The 18,253-nt window shown below is 45.0% G+C and overlaps 1 protein-coding gene across 1 annotated transcript in view; it reads left to right on the top strand.

Annotated features, from left to right (window-relative positions):
- The first annotated feature begins 9,916 nt into the window (after window positions 1-9,916).
- LOC143961442 (vitelline membrane outer layer protein 1 homolog) overlaps window positions 9,917-18,253 on the top strand; it is a 68,366-nt gene continuing 60,029 nt past the window's right edge. The window contains exon 1 of the mRNA XM_077470737.1: window positions 9,917-10,081. Coding sequence (XP_077326863.1) covers window positions 9,917-10,081 — 165 coding nt within the window. The remainder of the gene's footprint in view (window positions 10,082-18,253) is intronic.

Genomic DNA, 18,253 nt, shown 5'->3' with positions numbered 1-18,253 from the left:
CTGCTCCTATGCATAGCTCCCAACTGTCCCTGATTTTGAGGGACTGTCTCTGATTTGGAGTAATGTCCCTCTGTCCCTCATTCCTCCTCATTTGTCCCTCATTTTGGTCTGATCTATATAGATGTATATAAAATGCAGTTTCTTGATCATACATCACGGGACACAGGAGCTTCATTACATAGTGGGTTATATAGGCACCTCTGGTGATTGGACACTGGTTAACCCCCAATTAAGGAGAATTCCTCCCCTATATAACCCCTCCCATATGGGAGGCACCTCACTTTTTTCGCCAGTGTCTAAGGTGGTTGGTCATGTAAAACATGTGCTATGAAGAAAGCTCTGTGTAGGTCCCTGCGGGGGTCTAAGGGCTATGATAACCGGATCCATATCTCGGGCCGATATTTTGACTCCCAAGATGATATGGTATCCGGGCCTCGTCACCCGAAGAAACAAGGTTTTGCCTGTAAGTCCTCTCCTATTGGAAGACTGGGCTCTGGGAAAACCAGACTTGGTGTACTATTTACATAGTGGCACGAAAGTTTCTGGCAGAGTCTTTTACAAGGTCCAGGTAAGAGGTTCCTCTGAGAAGGAACCCTAAAAATCCTGAAGGTTGGCACAACTCTGCCCGCCGTGATGGGTGAAGGCTGGAATCTGTCTGTTTTCAGCAATTCCTGCGGCGAGGACAGGTAAGAGAAGTTAATCCTCATATATTATGGATTTCTTCATTTGAGTAGTTGTATGTCTTACCTGGTTTCCACCACTAGAGGGAGTAAGAGCAGCCTGATGCATACTTACATGCCTTTCAGATACACACGCTCAGTGAAGCCTGGTTTTTCCAGATGACTCACGTCTCCACTGCAGTCTCTGCCACAATAGAGGTAAAAAGAGGGGTCCCACGTAGTCTAGGGGTCCCGCGCGGCTCCGTAGGTGATCCCCTTCCCCCTTGGATGACTGGAAGTCCTCGTGCACGCGCGCGCGTGCTCCCATACTAATGGAAGGGGGGGTGTGGTTGCGAGCCATGCACGTAGGCGTGCACAGCGCTTTACTGCGCAGGCGCCAAGCGGCAATTTTAAAAAGCCCAGAGTGCCAGGGGGCTGTAAGTGGAAGACACAGGAGCTGTGGGCAGTAAGCATCCTAAGGGATTGGATCCAGGCAAACCTAAGACACCTACTCAGCATCAGGTTGTGCAGTTTAACCATATATATTTATTGTGAGACTTGGAGCACAACAGTGATTACACTTTTGTACTAGTACCTCTGCTTTGTAGCTTAGGACTATGTCTCTTCGTAAGAGGGTCTCAGGGGGAGGTAACAAGGGCACTGGTAAACCACCGCCTAGGTCTAGGGGTTCTAAAAATGCCTGTAGATTACCATCCCCCCCTGCAAAACTGGAGCCAGCCTCACAGGATGAGTCAGTGCCCCTGTCAGGTTTTGCAGCCTCTCCTAATGTTTCAGCCCCGGTATATGTCACTGAAGACTCCCTTAAGGTTTTGAAGGGAGAATCATGAATTTTATTTCAGCTTCCCTAAAAGATAGCAGAAAAAGGGGTAGATCCCCTCCCTCTGCTGAGATTCCTCTTTCAGATGACACCTCTGACAATGAGGAGAGATCCCTATCTTGGGACAGGGATCAAGAGCAGTCAGATGAGTCAGAGGAAGAGGAGAGAGTCCCCTCCTCCCAGGCACTCAGAAAACAGGTTCAATATTATACTGAGTTGGTGCGTACCACATTCAGAATGCTGCTGAGGTCGCCACATCCTCTGTTTTTTCCCTGGGGGTCAGGAAAATCCCACAGACTGCCTTTTCCTTTCCAATTCATCCCTTAATGGATAAATTGTTGTATGAGGATTGGGGACATCCCGATAAACTGTTTGCTCCTCCTAAAAGGTTTTCTATGCTTTATCCTCTGGAGGAAAGTTTCACCAAGAAATGGGGGTCCCATCAGTCTATGCGGCTGTTTCTTGTGTGAATAGAAACCTGACCTGTCCTTTGGAAAATGCTCAGGTATTTAACCACTTGCTTACTGGGCACTTAAACCCCCCTCCTGCCCAGACCAATATTCAGCTTTCAGCGCTGATGCACTTTGAATGACAATTGCGCGGTCATACAACACCGTACCCAAATGACATTTTTATAATTTTTTTCCCACAAATAGAGCTTTCTTTTGGTGGTATTTAATTACAGCTGTAGAGTTTTATTTTTTGCTAAACAAACAAAAAAAGATGCAAAATAAAAAAAAATAAAAAATAATGTTTAATAGTTTGTTATAAAATTTTGCAAACAGGTCATTTTTCTCCTTCATTGAAATGCGCTGATGAAGCGGCACTAGTGGGCACTGATAGGCTGCACTGGTGGGCACTGATAGGCTGCACTGGTGGGCACTGATAGGCACGGTTAAGGTGGGACCGATAGGCACAGATAAGGCGGTACTGATAGGCACAGATAAGGCAGCACTGATGGGCACAGATAAGGCAGCACTGATGGGCAAAGATGGGCACAGATAAGATGGCACGGATGGGTGGCACGGATGGGAGGCACGGATGGGTGGCACGGATGGGCACGGATAGGTACCACTGATAGATGGGACTGATGGGCACTGATAGGTGGCTCTGATAGGTGGCACTGATGGGCGGCACTGATGGGCACTGGTAGATAATACTGATGGGCACGGATATGTGGCATATGAGGTGCAGCACTGTTGTTGAGGCAGATTGTGGGCACTGATAGGTGGCACTGTGGGCACTGATGGGTGGCACTGTGGGCACTGATGGGTGGCACTATGGGCACTGATGGGTGGCACTATGGGCACTAAGGGGTGGTACTGATGGGTGGCACTTTTACTTTAATTAGGTTGCACTGGCAGGGGGCAGGTGGGCACTGATGACTTGGCCGTGATCGGGACTGAAGTCCCTCTCACGGCCGCCGGTGATCGGCTTTTTTTAGCCGATTACTGGCTGTTGTGATCACATGATCAGCTGTCATTGGCTGACAGCTTATCACGTGGTAAGGGGTCGGGATTGACCCCTTGCTCTGATCTGTGATCAGGCGAGTCTCATAGACGGGTCGACGTCAATAGACGTTGTTCCGGCAAAGCAGGTCCGCGCTGTAGCCGTCATTTGGCTATAGCGCAGATCTCAAGCGGTTAAGTATCCAACTGATAAGAAGCTGGAAACATTATTGAAAGCCTCCTTTTCCATGGCTGGTGCTGTAGTGCAACCTACAGTCGCAGCTGTGGGGTTGTGTCAGTTCCTCAAGGAACAAGTTAAGCAGATGCTTGGCCTTCTTCCCAGTGAGGAAGTGGAGAATTATGCAGAAATACCTCAAATTCTGTGTTTTATGATTGATGCGATTTTGGATTCTGTCCAACAAGCATCTCGTTTGTCTCTCCTGTTGGTACACATGCGAAGGGCCCTATGGCTAAAAAATTGGGCAGCTGAGCTATCATGTAAGAAGTATTTGATTGGGTTCCCGTTTAAGGGGGAACGCTTATTTGGAGAGGAATTAGACAAATTTATCCAAAAAATTTCAGGGGGTAAATCTATTCTCCTTCCAATCAAAAAGAACAAACGTCCATCATTTAGGCGTTCTCTTTCTCCCGGAGCATCAAGCTCTATGCAGTGGTGACGGCCCTCCCAACCTCCCTCTACAGGAAAGGCTCGAGGCCATGCCCAGGAGCAGAAAAAGACTTGGGGGCAAAAGCCTGCCAAGCAGAGCCCAAAAGCTTCCTTGTGAAGTGGCACCCCCGCTCGGCCGAGTGGGGGGAAGGCTCCTGCAGTTTGCAGAAGCCTAGCGGGAAGAGATCCGGGACAAGTGGGTAACCTCCTCGGTATCTCTGGGCTACAAGCTAGAGTTTCAGGAGATTCCACCTTCTCGCTTCCTAAGGTCAAGGATCCCCAAGGATCCAGTAAAGCAAAGACCGCTATTTCTGGCCTTAGATCACTTACTATCCCAGGGGGTGATAGTGGAAGTGGACCCAAAAGAACAGGGTTCTGGCTTTTACTCGAATCTCTTCACCGTTCCAAAGCCAAATGGAGGTGTCAGACCTATCCTGGATCTGAACCTGTTTTTGCGCATCCGGTCTTTCCGAATGCAGTCAATACGCTCTGTGGTCTCCTCCCTGCAAGGGGGAGAGTTTATGGCATCAATAGATATCAAGGATGCATATCTTCATGTGCCAATTTTTTCCGCACACCAAAAGTATCTAAGGTTCGCGGTAGATCGGCGCCATTTTCAATTTGTGGCCTTGCTGTTCGGTCTCGCTACGGCTCCTCGAGTCTTTACAAAGATTCTAGACCCTCTCTTGGCAAACCTAAGAGCTCAGGGTATAACCGTCATGGCTTATCTAGACGATTTACTTCTCAAAGAGAAAACAGTAGTGCTCCTGAACCACAGTGTTACCAGAACGCTAGAACACCTGAAACGCCTAAGTTGGATTATAAACCTAGAAAAGTCATCCCTACAGCCTGCTACCAGGTTGGAGTATCTGGGCATGGTCATCGACACCGCTCAGGGCGGGGTGTTTCTACCAAGGCCAAAAGCCATGGCTATAGGGCAGTGATGGCGAACCTTGGCACCCCAGATGTTTTGGAACTATATTTCCCATGATGCTCCACTACACTACAGAGTACCTGAGCATCATGGGAAATGTAGTTCCAAAACATTTGGGGTGCCAAGGTTCGCATTGCTGCTATAGGGGGTCTGGTGCGCCTAATTCTGGGCAGAAGATCTTCCCCCATTCGGTTGTGTATGAGACTGTTAGGGAAAATGGTCGCCTCCTTCGAGGCCGTTCCATTCACCCAGTTTCACTCAAGGCCTCTGCAAAGATGCATCCTTGCGGCTTGGAACAGGAAGCCCCAGGCCTTGGACCTTCCTATGTGTCTATCCCCAGGGACACGCAAGAGTCTCGTTTGGTGGTTACAGACCAAGAATCTGCTGAAAGGCAAAACTTTTCTTCCTCTTCCATGGAAGATTATAACTACAGATGCCAGCCTGACAGGCTGGGGAGCAGTGTTGGAGGAGACATGCTCGCAGGGGAAATGGTCTGCGTTCGAGAAGCTATTGCCCATAAATGTTTTGGAGATTCGGGCAGTTCATATGGCTCTCATAAACTGGTCTTACAGACTACGGGGTCTCCCTGTTCGAATTCAGTCTGACAATGCCACAGCAGTGGACTATATCAATCACCAGGGTGGCACCAGGAGTCTGGTTGCACAAAGAGAGGTGAATCGCATACTTGCTTGGGCAGAAAGGCATGTTTCATGCCTTTCTGTAGTCTTCATTCCAGGAGTGGAAAATTGGCAGGCGGATTTTCTGAGCCGCCAGCAGTTGTGCCCAGGAGAATGGGCTCTACGCCTCGACATATTTCGGAACATATGTCGCAGATGGGGCACTCCAGACGTAGATCTGTTTGTGTCCAGATTCAACAGAAAGCTGGACAAATTCGTGTCAAGGACAAGAGATGCACTTGCTCAGGGGTCAGATGCTCTGACAGTTCCCTGGGATCAGTACAATCTACTTTATGCCGTCCCACTGTACCCACTTCTGTCACGGTTCCTGGGAAGAGTCAAGAGGGAAACAAAGTCGGTTCTTTTGGTAGCCCGGGCTTGGCCCAGGCGACCTTGGTATGCAGAGATCATGAAGTTGGCAGTAGGCCGGCCGTGGATCCTCCCTCTCTGGCCAGATCTACTCTAGCAGGGTCCAATTTACCATCCTGCTTTACACAGTCTGAGTTTAACGGTTTGGCTGCTGACACCCACATTCTGAGAGATCGTGGGCTTTCGGGGCCAGTCCTTTCTACTCTGGTCAATGCCAGAAAGCCGGCCTCCAGGCTTATTTACTACAAAATCTGGAAGGCATATGTTTCCTGGTGTGAACCCAGGGGATGGCATCCTAGAAAGTATGTCACTAGCAGGATCTTGGCTTTCCTCCAGTCAGGCCTAGAAATGAATTTGGCCGTAAGCACTATCAAGGTGCAGATTTCAGCCTTGTCAGTGTTTTTCCAAAAGCCACTTGCATTACATTCCCTTGTGCGGGCTTTCATCCAGGGGGCTATGCGGTTAAGGCCGCCAGTCAAACCTCCGGTATGCCCATGGGATCTGAATTTGGTTCTCTCGGCTTTGCAGGGGCAACCATTTGAACCTTTGCATCAGGCTTCATTAGTTCTTTTGACTAAAAAATTGGTTTTCTTGGTAGCCATATCCTCGGCTAGAAGAGTGTCAGAACTAGCAGCTCTCTCCAGCAAGGAGCCGTATCTAATTATTCACAAGGACCGGGTGGTAATGCGTCCCAACAGGTCCTTTCTACCTAAGGTGGTTTCAGGATTCCATTTGAATCAAGATGTAATCCTACCATCCTTTTTTCCGGACCCACAGTCCGCAGAAGAAGAATCTTTGCACACTTTAGATGTGGTTAGGGCAATCAGTATCTATCTTCAAGCAACGGCTCAGATAAGAAAACTGATTGCTTATTTATTTTGCCGGAAGGCCCTAGAAAGGGCCAGGCGGCATCAAAATCCAATCTCTCAAGGTGGATTAGACAGATTATTTTTCAGGCCTATAGTGTAAAGGGGAAGATCCCTCCTTTTCAAGTGAAAGCACACTCAACGAGGGCTATAAGTGCTTCTTGGGCAGTGCATCACCAGGCCTCCCTGGCTCAGATCTGTAAGGCTGCAACTTGGTCATCAGTCCACACATTCACCAGATTCTATCAGGTGGATGTCAGAGGGCAAGAGGATATCGCCTTTGGGCACAGTGTACTGCAGGCTGCAGTTTAGGTCCTCAGGTCCCTGGTGGTCAATAATTATGATCTGTGTCCCCCTACCCTCAAACTGAGAATTGCTTTGGGACATCCCACTATGTAATGAAGCTCCTGTGTCCCGTGATGTATGATCAAGAAAATAGGATTTTTATATACAGCTTACCTGTAAAATCCTTTTCTTGAGAGTACATCACGGGACACAGAGCTCCCGCCCCTCTTGGGTCCTGACCCAAGATATCACGTGATGTCAGAGGGGGCGGTGTCACCCATTTACATCACCGGGTGGCCTCGCCGTTTGCTATATAACAGCTGTCACTGTGAAAAGGCTGCAGTCAGCGGGACGCCTCACATAGAGGCAGAATTTTTCAGTTTCTTTTTTTTCTCCAGACCGTTGGCGCTGTGATTGAAGATGGATGGAATTGTCAAAAACTGTCTCTTGTCCTTTTTACCTTTTTGACACTTTTTTTAGGGGTACAATGTACTCGATATCCATTCACATGGGGGGGCTGGGATCTGGGGGACCCCCTTAAAGGGGGCTTCTAGATTCTGATAAGCCCTCCACCCGCAGACTCCCACAACCACCAGGCAAGGGTTGTGGGGATGAGGCCTTTGTCCCCATTAACACAGTGTTGGGTCCCCTCCAAAATCTGTACCATACCCTTATCCGAACATAGACTTCAATGGCCCATTGATAATCGACCCTCAGCAGCAATAGATCTGCCCAGCAACAATAGAGGCATCACAAAAAAATACCCCCACCCAAGCAACAATACAATAGCAACATAAGACCCCTCCCTCAACAGTAGATCCCTCCCATCAACAATTAACCCTCTCCAGCAAACATTAGCCCCCCCCCCCCCCCCACAACAATAGGTCCCCCCAGTGACCATAGATTCCCCCAACAGACAGAATCAAAAGACCCTCCAGCACACTCTAGTACCCCGTGCAATTACATACATTCAGACCTGAATGTGCTAGAACTGCGTTTCTGCTAAAGAAAATCCCTGCTGCCATTGATTGGCACCAGGAAAATTGTGGTAGTTTTTTTATACAATTTTCCCATTCCCTTGTTATTTCATTGCTGTTAGTTTGTATTATTTTAAATTGGCTTTTTCTAGATCTAAAACTTTGGACTATCGTGACTTTAAAGAGGTTGTATACCCTATTTTTTTTACTTTAACCTACAGGTAAGCCTATAATAAGGCTTACCTGGTGGTAAAAAGAATATCTCCTAAACCTGTATGGTTTAGGAAATATTCCCCTTGCAATGAGCCGCTGACTTCAGCGGCGCATGCGCACCGGGGATTCTCGCTGAAAGATGGCAGACTTTCCCGGAAAGAAGTCTCCCGTGCGCATGCGTGGGAGTGACGACATCGCTGCTCCAGCCACACCCAGCGCTGGAGCTGCGATACCCGAAAGACACACCGAGGCAACATGTCAGCTACCTCGGCGTGGACCAGGTGAGTTACCGACGCCTCGTTCTAAGGGAAGTATTTCATAGTGAGCTAGTATGCAGTGCATACTAGCTCATAATGCCTTTTGCCTTACAGGTGTAGAAAAAAATTTTTTTTGGGGGTATACAACCGCTTTAAGTCATATCAAGTCATATCAAATAAGACAGTATAGTCAACACTTTTCTGCATAATTTCAAATGATATCCTGATGACTGAGATGTTTTAGATTTCTATACATTATGTAAATGTGGACCATGCATTTATCCTTTTATTTTAATGTCTTTATAATTGTATATCATATTGCAGCCCTGATGGAGGGGGTCAAAGTGTGAACCCCCGAAACACATTGGTTCTTTAAGTTTGGAATAAAACCTCTTTTTTTTGAGGGATTTCAACATTTTGGTGTGGCATTCAAACTATTGCCTTCACATCGTGAGGTTTCCATGTACGGTGTATGGAAGAAGCCCACACATTGTCCATATTGCCACCATTGGGATATTACCAGTAGAGTTTTGATAAGATCAGTTCCACGCAGGGGTGGACTGACCATTGAGCCACTCGGGCACTGCCCGAGGGCCCCATGCCACTAGGGGGCCCCATCAGGGTTTCCAGCCTCAGTAAAACCAGGGACAGTATGTCAAAATTTGTGTTTTTTTTTACATCTGTCTCTGAAATGTCCCTTACCGACATCATTTTGGTCTAAAAATCCTGAGATTATAGCTGCAGCTCCAGTACCTTCTCAGCCAATAGAAACATGTCTGTGTATACTGTGCGGTTGTCTACTGTGTGGCCCCATAATCTCTGATTGCCTGGGGGCCCCATAATCTCGTATTGCCCGGGGGCCCTATGAGTTGTCAGTCCGCCCCTGGTTCCACGCAACATCTACCTAAGGTTCCAGCACTAGCTCAATCCCTCTCCACTCTATCCACAATGTAAAAAAAAATAAAAAAATGTTTTACCTTTAATTATACTTTAAAGTGGTTGTAAACCCTCCGGTGTCAATTTTACCTATAGGTAAGCCTAGAATAAGGCTTACCTATAAGCTTACCTGTAGATAGTGGAATTATCTCCTAAAGGTGCACCAATTTGGAGATATTTACCTTGTAGTGCTCCAATGATGTCATTGGCGCATGCGCTGTGAAGAAACGGACCTCCGTGCCGTTTCTCCACTTGTATGTGCTCTGACTGATGGCTCCCGCGTCACGTGGTTCTGACCAGTCACAGAGCCGGAGTCCGAGGCCCCGAGAGGAAGAGGGCAGAAGCTGGATGCTTCCCCCAGTGGTGACAGCGCGGGTGACAGTACGGGCTTCAATTGCAGGTAAGTGCCACATAATGGGCTAGCAATGCATACTAGCCCATTATGCTTTTACTCTGCAGGGAACAATGGAAAAGAACGAACGATAGAAAAGACTTAGGGAAAGGTATTGCAGAGATGTATATTTTTTTTTAATTTGCCCGTACGTATACTTTAAATCCCAGACAGTAAAGCTTCAGCTGACAGTCACCATAACATTTTTTGTTTTTTGTTTTTACAGGTAACGGTAATCCCCGTGTTTGTATTGGCTCTTGGAAATTAAACATTTTAGTTAACCTTTAACAATTTCAGTGAGTGGGGAACCCAATGCCCTTTGGGTGACATTGTATGAGTGCTATAAATATGGGAGCTCGGTAGACGAGTCCCAGAATATCTGGTCTACTCTGAAGAACCATGGTGAGGAAGATGCTGTTGAGCTGGATTGTCACCTTGACCCTCCTCCACACCACGCTGATCCATGGCAAAGACATTTATGTAAACAACGGTGGTCCATGGGGTGTGTGGGAATGGCTGGATATGTGCCCATATAACACAGTAGCATCGGGCTTTGATTTGAAGGTAAGCGATTGCAAAATTTTAGATTTGACTGAAAGAGAACCCTACGCCAGAATCTGAAGGTCCAGCCTGAAAGTAGAACATTTGTTTTCATTTTGGATAGAGTAAGGGAGGGTTATAATCCATGTCAGTGTATTTTTTTGCCACCTGGTGTCCCATTGAGGAGAATTCCCTTCACTTCCTATCATACAACCACAAGAGGAAGTGAGAGGAAATCCCCCCATGTGAGTAGTCAACAGAACTAGTGTCCCCATTGGAAGATTTCTCCTGTATCCTTGTTCTGGTGACAACCTAAAATGCGGGATTGTTTTATCAATGTAATTGTAAATTGGACAAACAGAGAAGGAGAATCTCCTAAACGGAGGCACAGAGAGCAGTAAAAACCTGACAGGAGTTCTAACCCCTCTCCACTCTCTCCAAAATTAAAAAAAAAAGTTTTGCCTTTACTTATACTTTAACCACGTCAAGTCTGGACCCCCTTCCAGTCCTGATGTACTGACGGCCTCAATTCTTGAGACCCTAAAATGCCAGGACAGTACAAATACGCCCCAAAGGACAATTTTTTTGGAAAGTAGACAGTCCAAGGTATTTAGTAACAGGCATGGCGAGTTTTTTTAATTTGTAATTCTTTGTCATAGTTTTTCGGAAAGTGAAGAAATTAAATAAAAAATGTTTTTTCTTCACAAAGTTGTCATTTTAACCAGTTCCCAACCAGTGGCAGGTTGGCTCCCTTAGGCAAATCGCCAAAGATGTAAGTCGGGTGCTTTAAAACCTCTAGGGGCCAATGTGCGTGGCCGGTGGTCACGATGTCCACCAGCCATCCTCGATCACTCCTCACAGAAACAGAATGGGGATCTGTCAATGTAAACGCACAGATCCCCTTTCTGTCAGGGAAGTAGAGAGATCGTCTGGTCCTAGTGATCTCTCTCTCTCCACTCCCTGTCAGTTCCCTCCCCCCATAGTTAGAAACCCCTCCCTAGGGAACACTTAACCCCTTGATCGCCCCCCCCCCCCGTGTTAACCCCTTCCTTGCCAGTTACATTTATACAGTAATCAGTGGCTATTTATAGTACCGATCGCTGTATAAATGTCACTGGTTCCAAAAAAGCGTCCAATCTGTCTGCCGCAATGTCGCAGTCCCGCTAAAATTAGTAGTAAAGAAAAGTAATAATAATAAAAATGCCATAAATATATCCCCTACTTTGTAGACGCTATAACCTTTGCGCAAAACCAATCAATATAGAAGAATATATATATATATTGACTCAAAAAGAACCGCGCTCTCCTAAACATTTACTTAGTGTATACACCTCCCATATGAGATTAGTACCCCACCATGAAGGTATGTGTAAAAAATAAACAATGAATACAGTGTGATGGCATATGATGAATGTGACATAAAATATCCCATAATGCAAAATTTCAATCATGAATTACATATAGAAACATGTGTGCAAAGATAGTGATAACACATATGTATAAACACAAATTGTGATAACACATATACATGAACAAACGGATCCGTCCTTGATAACAATTTAAATGTATCCTTATATGATAGTCCTCAAAATAGATTCATCTATGAAGTAAAATATTCTCAAATACAGAACACTGCGTGTTAATTATAGTGTTTGGAAGGATTGACTCTCTGCTTCATATTCCAAGCCGTGAAGTATACCGCAGTGCACCACCACCAAGAATCAAGATTGGCTTCTTACCAGATATCACAAAACAATTCGCTTTAAGAGATCAGGCCAGGCTATGTACAATCCTCAATCCTCCAAAAAATCCGCCCTCCTCCAGAATCACAATTCAAAAGGACTCCAGTTTATATATAATAAGTGGTCCACCATAAAAGAAGGAAAAAAAGCGCTCCAATAGTGTAAAAACACTTACTTTAATAAAATCAAATAATTGAAATACACTTACAAGCAAACAGTAAGGTTAGGCATATCAGATGGGAAGCGTCGGCCGTACGCAACTCTCCACAAATATGTCCTTCTCCAGCTGGTATAATTTGAGGCAATAGACAGCGTGTTACACCGCCCTACGTGTTTCGTGATATTTCACGTCGTCTCGGGGCACGGGTGACACGCCATACTGCCTCTCTTATATAATCAGGAATGGCCCAAGCCTCCTCCTCCATGGAAAGCCCAGGCCTCACTCTCGGTCCCATGTCGGAAGTGACGCACACATGCGTCCTAACCCCTCAGCCAATCCCCAAGCCGCCGAAACCCAGTGACCAATGATATCTGGTTTGCCGCCCCTCGAGTGCGGGAACCAAGCTTCGCTCTCTGTGTCATGTTGGAAGCAATACCTACGTGATCACAGGGGTGGAAGTGACGTACAAAAGCGTCCTCACCAGCGTAGCTGGTCCCAGCGTGTCTTAACCCTCCGACCAATCCGCGATGGTAACACTCTATTCAAAAACGGGGACCAAGCCTCGCTCTCGATTCAACATTAAAAGAGAACACATGTAAGGGCCAGGCCTCGCTCTCAGTCACAGACCGGAAGCATGACCTAGTCCAAACACCGTCATTTAGCCCGTCCCAACAATATCATCCCTATCTTCCCACCCCTCCCAATGGGCGTAATTTGAAATGCGTCCAGAGGGGAAGAGAAACATCAAAACGGAACCATAAAAATATTGGAACATATTATTGAGCGTGGTGTAGCACCATCAAAGGAGGAGGCTTGTACCCACATCCTATCCAAAACTGTCATAGCTCATAATATTTAAACAAAAGCATATGATACAGTATTTATAACATCATAATAGCCATATCTATATGCAAAAAAATTAAAGGTAAAAAATCATATAAAAATAATTAAAATATTAAAAAATTTACAAATCAATGACAAATAATCGAATAAATTAAAAATGATGATATAATAATATGTAAACAACGTAGGACCCCAGATGACATTAGAATTCAATGAAACATTACCCAAAGTTCACAAACTAAAAAGAGCATTTTTTCTAGAATACAATATAGACTCCATAATGTTGACATCAAAAATATGAAGTATCCCTGGACTACCCCTTTATTTTCCCCAAGGGTGTTCTTTCAACAAACACCCATATTTTTTAAGCATTATTGATGAAAGCGTTGACATCAGTGCCCACGTTCATTCCAAAAGGGGCATATGTTTTTAACCTATAAATCCATGACATTTCTAGGCGAGAAATTTCTCTTACTAGTGACCCACCCCTCCAGTGTGGTTTATATTTGTCTATGCCCATATAAAGGGTATTGGAGGGGTCCCTATCATGTACCCCATCGTAATGTCTGGATACTGGGTGCTTGTCAAAACCCTGTTTAATATTACCAATATGTTCATTTAATCTAACCTTCAAGGCCCTCTTGGTCCTCCCCACATATTGAAGCCCACAAGGGCATTGTATGAGGTACACTACCGCTTCAGAAGAACATGTAATGAAGGGTTCAACTTCATATGTCTTCTGTGTACTTGTGGAAGTGAACTTACAGATCTTAGAGTTTTTATTCGCGTTCAACGAACATACTTGACAGTTTTTACATCTGTAGAACCCTGTGAGATTCTGAAAAAAGCATCTGCTCTTCTTAGGGGGATCTTGTACACTAGGGGCAACCCTACTGCCCAATGTGGGTGCACCCCTAAAGATAACCCTAGGATTTTCAGGTAAAACTGTGCCCAGAATTTGATCACTGGTCAGTAGATGCCAATGTTTCCGGATTAAATGTTTAATACTCTGATGTTGCACAGAGAATGTAGTGACAAAGGGCAATGTCACCTGATTTTTTCTCCATTAATGCCACCCTCTGCCAATAGAAGTGACCTATCTTTGTTTCGTGCAGTATCCACTGCCTCAACTAGGGTTCCTGCATCATATCCCTTCTCTATAAATCTCTGAGATAACACCCGAGCTTGCTAGTAAAATGTTGCAATCTCAGTACAGTTCCTCCTGAGGCGCATGTATTGCCCCAGGGGGACTGACTTCAGCCATGGATCGAAATGACAGCTTCCCAAAGGGATATATGAATTTCTGTCTGTTGTCTTAAAAAAAGTGGATGTTACAAAAGTGTAATTGACCACCTTAATATTTAAATTGACCTCCTCCAAACTTGCTTCATAGTTGAATCTAATGCCTCTATTGTTCTCATTCAACATTGTCATATAACTATGAAGATCCGATTCCTCGCCATCCCATAGGAGGAGGACGTCGTCGATATAACGTGCCCAAAGGACCACCTCAGATCTCCTCGGGGAATCGACCACGTCCTCCTCCCACTTTGCCATGAACAGGTTGGCCAAACTGGGGGCATATTTGGCCCCCATGGCCACCCCCCTGTCCTGGCGGAAAAACTGGTTATCGAACCAAAAATAATTATGCCTGGCAGCGAACTCCAAGAGTTCTAAAATAAAGTCTATTTGGACTTGAATTAAACCTGAGCCTCGCTCTAGATAAAATCTAACAGCCTCCAATCCTAAATTATGGGGGATGACAGTATATAGGGATGTGACATCAGCGGTCAAGAGCCAAAGGCCTTCCTTCGGTTTCATCCTACCCAACATATTGATAATCTGCTTAGTGTCTTTAACGTAAGACGGTATTCTCTGCACCAAGGGTTGAAGAAAATGGTCAATGTACTTGCCCACTCGGGACGTCACCGAGTCAATTCCACTGACTATTGGACGTCCCGGAGGGCAAGTAACATTTTTATGTAATTTTGGGAGATAATAAATCACTGGTGTACGTGGAGCAACCGGCACTAAAAACAATTTTTCTTTGTCGGTGAGGATTCCTTTCCGGGAACCCCCATCAACAATTCTTTCTAGCTCCTTTTTGTCTTTTACTACTGGATCCCTATTCAATATTGTGTAGGTTCCACTATCATCAACAATCCGGTGCATCTCTTTTAAATAGTCACATCTATCTAAGACCACAATTCCTCCTCCCTTATCTGCTGGCCTGATTACAAGGGATTTATTATTACATAAGGTATCCAAACCTTTTTGTAAATCTCCTTGCATCCTCACTTTTTTCACTTCAATTTTTTCCAGGTCCCGTAAGACTACGTCTCTAAAGACCTTGATACTGGGCGCCAAAGACCCTGGAGGATTGAAAAGTGACGCATTGGAAAGGCTGGAGTGTTGATATTCCGATCTTGTTCCATTTCTCTCTCCAATGGGGTTACCCAACATGTATCTCCTAATACTGAGTTTCCGAACGTACTTGTGTACGTCCATGTAGGTCTGGAATTTGCTCAGGCCCCTAGGCGGAGCAAATTTCAGACCCTTATCTAAAAGTCTTTTTTCCGGGTTCGAAAGTTCCTGAGTACTAAGATTGAAGATCCCCTTGCCTAGGACCTTTTTTGTTTTTGCTGATTGTATGCGCCTCCCCCCTCTGACTCCTCTCTTAGTTCCACGGGTCTTTTTAGGCCTCTGTTGTCTATGGGAAAACCCCATCCCTGGTTGGCCCCAGCACCATAATTCATTTGAGTATAATCATGTCCACGACCAAAACCCATCTGATAGGATCTATTTGGGTTCGGTTCTCGCTGATATCCACCATCATTTTGTCTCCATGTATTGGGGGCTTCAAGATCAGATAGTGGAAAAAAGCGATTTTGGGTTGGTATATCATAATCCTGACCTCTTTTGCCTTTACTATAATAGATGGACTTCTCTTGATCAAAACCCTGAATGGAACCCCATGGTTCATACCCCCATGGTCTCTGATTCTGAGGCACTCTCTGGTTGTTATTTCAATAGAAATCCCTTTTATTGTTTTTAAAATCTTTCTTAGGTCCCCTAGACGGGGTTCCCCTAAAAGGTTGTTGTGAGGACCAACCAGGGTTTCCATGATTGTTATTTCTCCTATTTGGAGTCTGCCTTCCTCCTGTGGGATAATGAATTATATTGCCCCCTGATGTAACATCCGAGGGGCCTCTTGTGGCATTGTTAGAGATGTTTTGAGGAAGTGTGTCCATCTGTTAACCTCCTTCCTTTTCAAAGGCTAACTTCTTTTGCCACAAAAAAACTAGACCAGACTGGTAGTCTTCTTTATCTCTAATATATTTCTTCTTCTTTTAGAATTTTTGGTCTTTTTCTTCCTTCTCAAGAATCTTAAGGAGGCTTTTAGAACACTCCTTGTATTCTTCACTCGTATTCAGAGATACTAATGTTTCTCTGATCTTTTTAATCTCCTCATCTAAACGGGCTAATTTTTCACTCTTTCTCTGGGCAAGAAAACGCAATAAACAAAGACCAGAATCATTTAAAAATTTGAACCAACCTTCCAAGTCTGGTTCATCCCTATGTGGGCTTAATTCCCACCTCAAACTTCTAGGGACCATATTTTCTCTAACATAGGTCTCGAGGAAGGCAATATCCCACTGGGCATGGACCTCAGAGGTAGTGAGATTTTTCAATCTAGTGAACCTACCTTTTATGTCTGTGCCTAACGCCCCTGGGGTGGAGTCAAAGACTCCAGTAGTGTCAAACCCTTTTAGTTTGAAATTCAAAAATATCCATAGTGTGCACCTGGAATTAACCACTGAAGCAGCGATAAATATATTTGGTAAGTAGTAATAAGAAATAAAAGAAAAAATTGTGCTACAAAATATAAATTAGAAAATACAAATCCCGTTAGTGCTGCAGTTCTATTATATATCAAAAATTATATACGTGTAAAAATGACCCAAAAAGAACCGCGCTCTCCCAAACATTTACTTAGTGTATACACCTCCCATATGAGATTAGTACCCCACCAGGAAGCTATGTGTATAAAATAAATAATGAATACAGTGTGATGGCATATGATGAATGTGACATAAAATATCCCAAAATGCAAAATTTCAATCATGAATTACATATAGAAACATGTGTGCAAAGATAGTGATAACACATATGCATAAACACAAATTGTGATAACACATATACATGAACAAACGGATCCGTCCTTGATAACAATTTAAATGTATCCTTATATGATAGTCCTCAAAATAGATTCATCTATGAAGTAAAATATTCTCAAATACAGAACACCGCGTCTTAATTATAGTGTTTGGAAGGATTGACTCTCTGCTTCATATTCCAAGCTGTGAAGTATACAGCAGTGCACCACCACCAGGAATCAAGATTGGCTTCTTACCAGATATCACAAAACAATTTGCTTTAAGAGATCAGGCCAGGCTATGTACACTCCTCAATCCTCCAAAAAATCCGCCCTCCTCCAGGATCACAATTCAAAAGGACTCCAGTTTATATATAATAAGTGGTCCACCATAAAAGAAGGAAAAAAGCGCTCCAATAGTGTAAAAACGCTTACTTTAAAAAAATAAATAAATAACTGAAATACACTTACAAGCATACAGTAAGGTTAGGCATATCAGATGGGAAGCGTCGGCCGTACGCAACTCTCCACAAATATGTCCTTCTCCAGCTGGTATAATTTGAGGCAATAGACAGCGTGTCACACCGCCCTACGCGTTTCGTGATATTTCACGTCGTCTCAGGGCACGGGTGACACGCCATACTGGCTCTCTTATATAATCAGGAATGGCCCAAGCCTCTTCCTCCATGGAAAGCCCAGGCCTCGCTCTCGGTCCTGCGACGGAAGTGACGCACACATGCCAATCCCCAAGCCGCCGAAACCCAGTGACCAATGATATCTGGTTTGCCGCCCCTCGAGTGCGGGAACCAAGCCTCGCTCTCGGTGTCATGTTGAAAGCAATACCTACGTGATCACAGGGGCAGAAGTGACGCACAAAAGCCTCCTCACCAGCGTAGCTGGTCCCAGCATGTCTTAACCCTCCGACCAATCCGCGATGGTAACACTCTATTCAAAAACGGGGACCAAGCCTCGCTCTTGATTCAACATTAAAAGAGAACACATGGAAGGGCCAGGCCTTGCTCTCGGTCACAGACCAGAAGCATGACCTAGTCCAAACACCGTCATTTAGCCCGTCCCAACAATATCATCCCTATCTTCCCACCCCTCCCAATGGGCATAATTTGAGATGCGACCAGAGGGGAAGAGAAACATCAAAACGGAACCATAAAAATATTGGAACATATCATTGAGCGTGGTGTAGCACCATCAAAGGAGGAGGCTTGTACCCACATCCTATCAAAAACTGTCATAGCTCATAATATTTAAACAAAAGCATATGATACAGTATTTATAAC

This window comes from Lithobates pipiens, unplaced genomic scaffold, assembly GCF_037356315.1.
Source record: "Lithobates pipiens isolate NorthernLeopardFrog02 unplaced genomic scaffold, aLitPip1_a1.2 Scaffold_8, whole genome shotgun sequence".
NCBI classification, from domain to species: Eukaryota; Metazoa; Chordata; class Amphibia; order Anura; family Ranidae; genus Lithobates; species Lithobates pipiens.
The sequence above is the reverse complement of the archived record's forward strand: the minus strand, read 5'-3'. Positions and strand labels throughout refer to the sequence as shown.